The sequence below is a fragment of the Triticum dicoccoides genome, chromosome 5B, assembly GCF_002162155.2.
Source record: "Triticum dicoccoides isolate Atlit2015 ecotype Zavitan chromosome 5B, WEW_v2.0, whole genome shotgun sequence".
In the NCBI taxonomy this organism is placed as follows: Eukaryota; Viridiplantae; Streptophyta; class Magnoliopsida; order Poales; family Poaceae; genus Triticum; species Triticum dicoccoides.
In genome coordinates this window covers 143357333-143365781 of record NC_041389.1, presented here as the reverse complement: position 1 = coordinate 143365781, position 8449 = coordinate 143357333, and the positions used below count along the sequence as shown (strand labels likewise).

Sequence of the window (8449 nt, the reverse complement as noted above, 5' to 3'; positions counted from 1 at the left end):
ACATCGTTGATTCGAATTAGTTCCATTCAAATCATGCAAATTAGACTCCAAAACAAGAGCAAAAGTGTTTGGAAAAATAGATACATTTGAGACGTATCATGTAACACTGAAGAAATGAGAGGGGTGCATTCCTGCCAAGGATGACAATTACTGAATGGATAATGGCGCTGTAAAGTGGACCCAATATCACTTTGCCCAATTATCATATGGGCGAAAGGGTGCGGGTGCATGAGGAATATAATGTCCACCCCATGTCTCAAATGTTGTTGAATTTTTTTTTTTTGCAAGTGAATTGCTGATGAAATCACGTCCATGCACCTGCAGTCGAACGACTGCGAGTCATTTAGATAAAACATTAAATTTTACTGTTCGTTATTTAATTCTTTAAATGAAATGGGTAAACTCAACATTTAAAAATAACTACTAAGCATAGCTCAGATGGTTAGCTTCCTTGTGATGGAATCAGTCCATCAAGTTTCGCGACCTAAACTTGGTACTGAACATTTGAGATTATACAGTTTAGGAAAACATTTAAAAACACTTTTTCCTACTATGCCACTATTTTAAAATTCTAAAGTTTTGAAGGACTAAACTGAACAACTGAACAAAACCCCGAGGGTCTCAACCGCTGAATCCCCAACCTCCCTTCTCCACTCTCTCCCTCTCCATCTCCCTCCAGATCTCGCTCGCCATGGACCTCCTCGACGCGGGCCACCGCCACTCGTCGGAACTTCCCGCCGCCGGCGCCGACATGGAAGGCGCTTCAGTGCTTCCGCTCTCCGGAGCTGCCTACCAGCCCTACGTCTCCGAGCTCCTTTCCTTCTCCATCGAGCGCCTCCACAAGGTACGCCCCCGAGATCACTCCCGCTTGCGGCGCCCCGTAAATTCCGTAGTCGTTACTATAATCGGTGGCGATAGTGATCTCGTGATGTATTGGTGGTAATGTCCGTGGCGCGCAGGAGCCGGAGCTGCTGCGGGTGGACGGAGAGCGGGTGCGGCGGCAGATGCAGGAAGTGGCGGTGGAGAACTACGCCGCCTTTATAGCCGCCTCCGAGGCGCTCTCCTTCGTGCGGGCACAGCTCGAGGGGTTCGACAAGCACCTCGAGGCACTGGTAATGTCAGCTGATCTCAGTTCGTGGCAGCATGTACCATTTTTGTATGCCCCTTAGCGTGAAAAACATCTGTTGCTTTTATATGGATCAGTAAGTAGATCTCATCTTAACTAACTCTGTTCTGCGAAAATCGAACAAAGTTAGGTTGAGTGATCCGATGGATGCTGCAATTTGAGGAGGATGATCCAAGGCATGTAGCTAATAGATCCCATTTTGATATTGCAACAGGAAATATGAGGTGTAGTTTTTGCTGTGTGTTCACCTGCGAATGTGATTGTGCGGTCACTTGTGAGTTGCTGTGAGAATCACATTTTTCTTCTTGTTTCCATCAGTTTATTGCCTATTTATAACTGCGTGGGAATTTATCTTGCCTGCTTGCTTACAAGTGACTCCAATTTTAAACATCAAACAATTACCTTCAACTATTTGTTTGCCCTCAAATGTTGTCTGGCTTTCTTGTGTGGTCGAGAAATTCGACTGCCTCTTATGAACCATACATTCTAGTACTCTTCTCTAAACTGTTTGCTATTTATATGCTTCTCACGTGATTGATTTTAACTGTATTAACATGACCATAGTTATATGCAATTGAGGGGAAAATGATTTAGTCCACGCACATATTTGTTGATGTTATGCATCACCTTGCTCTGAAAAACCACCACCACTATCCGTTGAATCAGTGTCTGACACTAAATACTGCAAAATGGAAATTATGCAAGTGCTGTTCATTTCCTACTACCAACGATGGGAGTTAAAATTGACCACATGTCCTTATGCATCTTTTACTTCATCCAAGAACGACTTATGTATGATTCAGGCCATTTTGGAAGTAGGAAATGAAAATATGAAATGCTTGACAATATCTTTTTTACTCATTGTAGGTAGAGGAGATACCCAATTTAACATCTGGTTGCACCGAGTTTGTTGAGTCAGCACATCAAATTTTGGAAGAGAGGAAGCTCAATCAGACATTACTAGCCAACCACAGTACCTTGCTTGACCTGCTTGAAATCCCGCAACTTATGGACACGTATGTGACATGCATTGTTAGTGTTTCTTTCGATATTTGCTTCATATTTGAGTTGACTGATGTTGTTGATATGCCATTGGTTTTTGTTTAATTTGTATGGATTATAGACACATATTCTTGTCCTGTACTGCATAGCTTCAAATGTTGTATCGATGATGAATCCCTAACAACAAGCTGCTGCCTACAGATGCATACGGAATGGGAACTATGATGAGGCACTCGATCTAGAAGCTTTTGTGAGTAAAATTTCGAAGTTGCACCCTGAGTAAGTCGAGTAACATAATACTTTGTTGTGGTCCGTCATTAAAATCATTAACTGTTTGCTATTTCAATTGAAGTTTACCTGTCATCCAAGGATTAGCTGCTGAAGTCAAGAAGACGATACAATCACTAATTTCTCAGCTTCTCCAAAAGCTTCGATCAAATATTCAGGTGATGATGCTGGTTGACTATTTATGTCAAGCACCATTTTCATATTTTACTTTGGCCCAGATTGTTCTGTGCTGTCCACTGTGCAGTTGAGTGCTATAAGTATATTATATTTTCATCTAGTGGTAAATGTATTTCCTTGTATTCAATAGTATCATTGCTGGCCCACGATTGCTTGATCTGTCTAATCTCTTCTACACACTTGTATCTAAGCCTGGTCCATTTTATCGCCTACAGTTACCCGAATGCCTCCGTATTGTCGCACATTTGCGCCGGATTGGAGTGTTCAGTGAATCAGAATTACGCCTACAGGTATTCTGAATCTTCCAAGTTATTTGATAGTACCATTCTGTTTATGAGTATTTGTTTCTGGTTATCATGTCTCAAGTTACCAAGTATGCGTAGTTGTATGGTAGAATCTCATTTTCTATTAATAATGCAGACATTTTAGTTACATACACTGCTTCTTTTTATAGGTCATAACAGCGGTTAGAATACAATTTGTTTGTCTTCGCCTCCTAACTCTGATATAAGTTCTAGTTCCTGAGATGCAGGGAAGCTTGGCTTTCTGGGATTCTTGATGATCTGGACCAAAGGAATGTATATGATTATCTGAAAGGCATGGTGTCTTGCCACAGGACACATCTATTTGATGTTGTCAATCAATACCGAGCGATATTCAATAATGATAAATCCGGAAGTGAAGAGAACAGTGACGGTGGGCTGCTTTTCAGCTGGGCAATGCACCAAGTTAGTAATCACCTCACCACTCTTCAAGTTATGTTGCCAAATATAACGGAAGGTGGGTCCCTGTCAAACATGCTTGAAAACTGCATGGTAAGCATTTGCTTTCGTTTAAATTTCTAGCTGAGTAACAGTTGCACCCAAGGCTTGAATCTGTTGTAATGTTTTATCACTTGATCATCTTGCAGTATTGTGCGATGGGTCTTGGCCTGGTTGGACTGGATTTCCGTTGCCTGCTTCCACCAATTTTTGAAAAGTAATTGGTATTTGATTATTAAAATTTATTGTCTATGCTGGAAAGGGGTTGTATTTCCTGACATTATCTCTTTGCAGTGCGGTTTTAAATTTATTCTCGAAGAATATGAGTACAGCGGTTGAGAATTTTCAGGTAAGCATTTATGTACTACGTGTTTGGACATGCTATTCTGTTCTTCTCTAGATAAACATACTAAGATGAATTCGTATTATAAGGTTGTTGATACTTTCTTCGCTCTTTCAAATTATACTCTGTAATTCTCTACACTCTTTCTCCTACAATTATTAATGTAGCACCATAAATTAACACCACTATAAAATTTTCTAATCGTGCTAGGTTGTCTTGGATTCACATCGTTGGGTGCCGATGCCATCTATTGGCTTTGTCACAAATGGAGCTGTGGATGATACTTCTGATGATGTGACACCGCCTTCTGTTTTGATGGAGCATCCACCTCTCGCAGTGTTTGTTAATGGTATGTTTTACTGGTAACATTTATCAGAAATTGACTTCTATTCTTCACGTGTTGGCTCTAATGGTGTTAGTGAGTATACAAGTTGACATGTCTATTTCGAACTCTTGGATGCAGGTGTTTCGGCAGCAATGAATGAGCTAAAACCATGTGCTCCATTGAGCTTGAAGCATGTCCTTGCTCAGGAGGTGGTGAAAGGATTACAAGCAGTTTCTGACTCTCTAGTGAGATACAATGCCATGCGGATGCTGCGTGGAAATGAGTCTTCCCTTTTCCTCTCACTTTGCCAAGCATTTATTGAGGTAACTTAAGCTTCATAAGCACCACATATGGAAGCAGGGGGGGGGGGAAAGTGTACCTCTGGAGAAGTAAAGAAAAAGGATATGCTGAAGGCCCAACACCCACCAGATCTAAATTCCAGTTCTGTGATATTTCTCTTTTGGCTCAGAGAAGTCTCATATGTAAATTCGCTATCTCATCTCAGGTCGCATATCCTTATTGTGCTGCATGTTTTGGACGATGCTACCCCAACGGAGGAGCGCTGATCACAGAGTGCCCCAGCTTATTGGATGCTGTCAGCCAACTACCTATAAGATCCGGTTCGGGGATCAGCAGCATTGATCGAAAACCGTCAGGAGGTATCGAAAGAAGGCAGTCTGGAGGCATCGAAAGAAAGCAGTCAGGAGGCATCGAGAGAAGGCAGTCAGGAGGCATTGAAAGAAGGCAGTCGATCGAGAGTGCTGGGACTGCGGCCTCTGAGAACGGACTTGTAACCAATGGCCCCGAGCCAGAGGTGACCAGCGACGCGGGAACCACTGCTGCACCAGCTGGTGCCGACACGCAGACCGAAGCACCCGCAAACGCATAGCCTGAACCGTGTTGATGGAATCTGTCGAAGTTCTTGTTATGTTGAGCCATTGCTGCAAGGCTATGTTCATCGACAGTTTGGTTCATTATTTTTGGTCGTGGTCTTACAGTGTACACAAGAGAGCGTTGGATGTTAATCTGTACAATACACAATTGGAAATTTAGCTGTTCATGTCTAGCCCATACGTAGATGTTATAGACCGGAAATTGTTTCGGACTGACAATAAGTTGATAATATGAAGCGAGTGCTCTATGTTGTTGTTGACGGCACATCTGGTAATGAAGGTCGGACTGGAAGCCACCCTTAGCCTATCTTTTTTTTTCTTAATGGAGGCATCCATTCATAAAAAAAAACTGTTGGCATTTTTTTATAGAAGAAAACTCCGTGAGCATCAAACGCTCGAGCAGAGACTTGACCCTGGTGGGCTGGCTACGAACTCCCGCGCCTTGCCAACTGTGCTACACTCAGTTCTCGAGGCATCCATTCAAAAGAGTTGCCTGGTTAATCAATGGAAAACTGGCCTACTTTTTCTTTTGAATGGAGGCATCCATTCATTAAGCAGAAAAGAGTTGTCTGGCTAATTAACGGGAAACTGGACTAAAACTGTCACAAGCTGTTGAGTGGCACACGAGAACCCCCCACACACCTCAACAAAAAGAGCTTCGTCAATATACACCATTGCGTCGTCGTCATCACTTAACAGGTGTCATCACCCTCCCAAAACTCTGAGCAAGCGACTCCTCTTTCGTCGAAGAGGAACATCTACCCTTAGCCTACTTTCCTAGCGACCTGTTTGGAACAACGGAGTTCCGCATCTGAAGGAATGAATTTAATACAAATAGGAGTAGTATAATTCAACAACCAGATGCATACACACAAACAAACAAACAAAAAGAATGAGATGGTAGTGCAAGAGAAGAGTGCAAGCGAATGGAAGTCTGTCGGTTTGAAACTTTGAATTGAATGAATAAAGTAGAGCAGCCGGTGGCGGAAGAATAGGAAGGGGCGTGCTAGAAAGACGCATCTCTCGCCATCTTCCTCTGCTGGCGTGCGTGCGGCCCATGCCATGTGCACCTCATCTCTTTATCTTCCTTGACAAGTTGGCATCAAACAAATCATTAAAAAAGGTGCAGTAGGCGACTACAGGACTTGCCTAACATAACAATGCTTTCCACCACCTGAATTCCACTGTTCGACCCTCCTGCTTTTTGTCCAGGAATTTCGTGCGGATTTTGCATCGTTAAGGGCATCTCCAGCCGTTGGCCCCTCAGGAGGGGCAAAAAATCGCCCCTGGGAGCGCACCGGCGCTAAACCGCGCACTAGGGGCATCGTGATGCCCCCAGTCGCGGCGCCCATGGTTAGTCAAAAAAGTCAAATACGGCGCAAAAACGACTTAAATTTAACGTAAAAATCGGCGAGTTCGTTCAAACTTAAACATATTTTACAAAAAAGAAAAAAACTACCGTGGGCTACCCCTGCCGTCTCCCTCGCCGCCCGCCCCACGCGGTTCTACATGCCAAGGAGGCTGTAGAACCGCGTGTAGTCACCGCCGTCGTCGTCATCGTCGTCGTCGTCGTCGCCGGCCCCGCCTACGCCTCCGCCGTCCCTGCTGCATCCCTCCCCCGGTTGGCGCGGTGGGTTGGATGGTCCGGGGGCGTCGTCGTCGTCGTCGTCGCTGTCGAGGACCACGACGCCGTGCTCGTCCTCACGCCCACGCTTGCGGGCGGCGATCTCCTCCAGGGCCTGGCGCTGCCGGACCGTCTCCTCGCGGAGGTAGTCGTCCCGCGCCCACCGCATGGCGTCCTCGTCGGAGAAGCCGCGCCGGGCTATCTCCTCGTACTCCGCGGGGAGGCCGGGCTCCGGCTTGGGCTCGACGAGGACGAAGCGGCCGGTGGGTGGAGAGGCGTTGGCGCCGATGCGGACGCCGGAGCTGCGGGTGCACGCGCTGACCGACGTGCCCTGGGGCTCCGGCTTGACGGGGCGGAGGCAGGGCGAGCCGCCGGACGAGGAGGAGGACCCCCTGGTCTCCATGCGCCTCGGGGTCCAGGAGCTTCCCCGGCGGCGTGAGAAGGAAGGGGGAGCGGGGTACTCGAGGCGCGGCGTGTTGCCGCCCTCGATGTACTCGAGGACGGCCTCCAACGTGCGCCCGGGCACGCCCCACCACCGACGCCGGCTGGCGGCGTTGAGCCTGCCGGAGGGCACGACGCCGTTGGTGGCCTCGAGCTGCTGGGCGTGACGGCGGCGGAAGTAAGGGTCCCAGAGCGGGCTGTCGGGGACGTACCGTGGCCCCTCCCTCGCCGCACGCGGCAGGTTCCCGCGGATGCGTGCGATCTCCGCACGCCGCGCCGCGCCCGTGGGTACCGGGGGCACCGGCACGCCGCCCGCGCTGATCCTCCACGCCCCGGGCACCCGCATGTCCGGCGGGACCGGGTACTCGGCCTCGTAAAGGAGGCGAGCCTCGTCTTCATGAAGATGGCGGCGGCCGAAGCCGTTCGCCGCCGCGCCGTCGCCTGGGAAGCGCTCAGCCATGGGTGTGAACTGGAGACGACGAAAGAGAGGAGAGGAGAGGGAGGAACGACGACGGCGGGAGAGTGTGAGTCGCCGAGTGCGCCGGGGCGCGTCATATATAGGCCGAGGCGCCGCCCGTGCGCGTGCCACCGTGTGTACGCGTGGCGGGCGAGGGAGGGCGAGGGACACGCGTCGTTCGGTCTTCACTGCCCCGCCCGTGAGGCATCAATGGCGCAGGCTGACCGGCGCGGCAGCGCGCGGCAGCTTTGGCATTGATTCGCCGCGGGAAACGAGGTGATGAGGACGACGGAGGGCCGAGAAGAGAGCCGTGTCGCTGACGCGGCGGCCCCGCGGCTTTTTCACGCCAAAACAGTTCGCCCGGCGTCCCCGGGCGCCCCCCAGCGCGCCGGGTTCGGGTTGGGTCCGCCGGCGCTGTTTTCGGTCCAAGCCGGCGAAAATCAGGCTCCTGGGGGCGCGACTGGGCCGTTTTTTCGGCGCCGGCGCGAAACAAACGCCTGGGAAGGCCTTCCTGGGGCGCGGCTGGAGATGCCCTAAGGGTTGAGCTGAGCATAGTTTAGATGGTTAGGTTTTTTTTTTGGTGGAACCAACAGACCGGTGTTTAGCTTCCATACTTGAGATGTACCCATCGACTAAGAGGCTCCTGTGATGATTTTGTCAATTTTACGATGTTGTGTCAGCTCAGTGTCTCAGAAGTACTCATAGGAATAGGGTGTGCATGCGTGCGGGGTAAGTATATGTGCGTGTATGAGAGCATATGTGATTGTACTGTGTTAAAAGATATGCATTAAAAATCGTCCATTTTAAAAAGTGTGTGAGGTCAGCATCCCCATCCCTACGGCAAGCCTTCGGTTGCAAGTTTATCGAGTTTAAATGTGCTTTCTGTTCATGGAGTTTTAATTTGAACTTCTGTCATTCTAAAGTTTGTGAATATATTCCTAGTTAGATGATTCTATCCATTTCATAGAAAATCATGAAATCCATCTCCCACAATTTATGAGATGGTGATGCA

General features: G+C 48.3%; 1 protein-coding gene across 1 annotated transcript; it reads left to right on the top strand.

Annotated features, from left to right (window-relative positions):
- The first annotated feature begins 633 nt into the window (after positions 1 to 633).
- Positions 634 to 5180, top strand: LOC119307885 (conserved oligomeric Golgi complex subunit 8-like). Its single transcript, XM_037583981.1, has 12 exons — positions 634 to 844; positions 960 to 1112; positions 1994 to 2142; positions 2330 to 2407; positions 2481 to 2574; positions 2809 to 2883; positions 3112 to 3408; positions 3504 to 3571; positions 3649 to 3703; positions 3908 to 4046; positions 4161 to 4345; positions 4528 to 5180. Exons 1-12 carry the CDS (start codon positions 692 to 694, stop codon positions 4909 to 4911), a joined length of 1830 nt encoding a protein of 609 aa, XP_037439878.1. The 5' UTR covers positions 634 to 691; the 3' UTR covers positions 4912 to 5180.
- Positions 5181 to 8449: the final 3269 nt, after the last annotated feature.

Coding starts and splice junctions, on each gene's coding strand:
- LOC119307885 (XM_037583981.1), top strand. CDS start 692: ATGGACCTCCTCGACGCGGGCCACCGCCACTCGTCGGAACTTCCCGCC. Junction 2,884..3,111: donor AATCAGAATTACGCCTACAG/GTATTCTGAATC, acceptor TATAAGTTCTAG/TTCCTGAGATGCAGGGAAGC. Junction 3,704..3,907: donor CAGCGGTTGAGAATTTTCAG/GTAAGCATTTAT, acceptor TAATCGTGCTAG/GTTGTCTTGGATTCACATCG.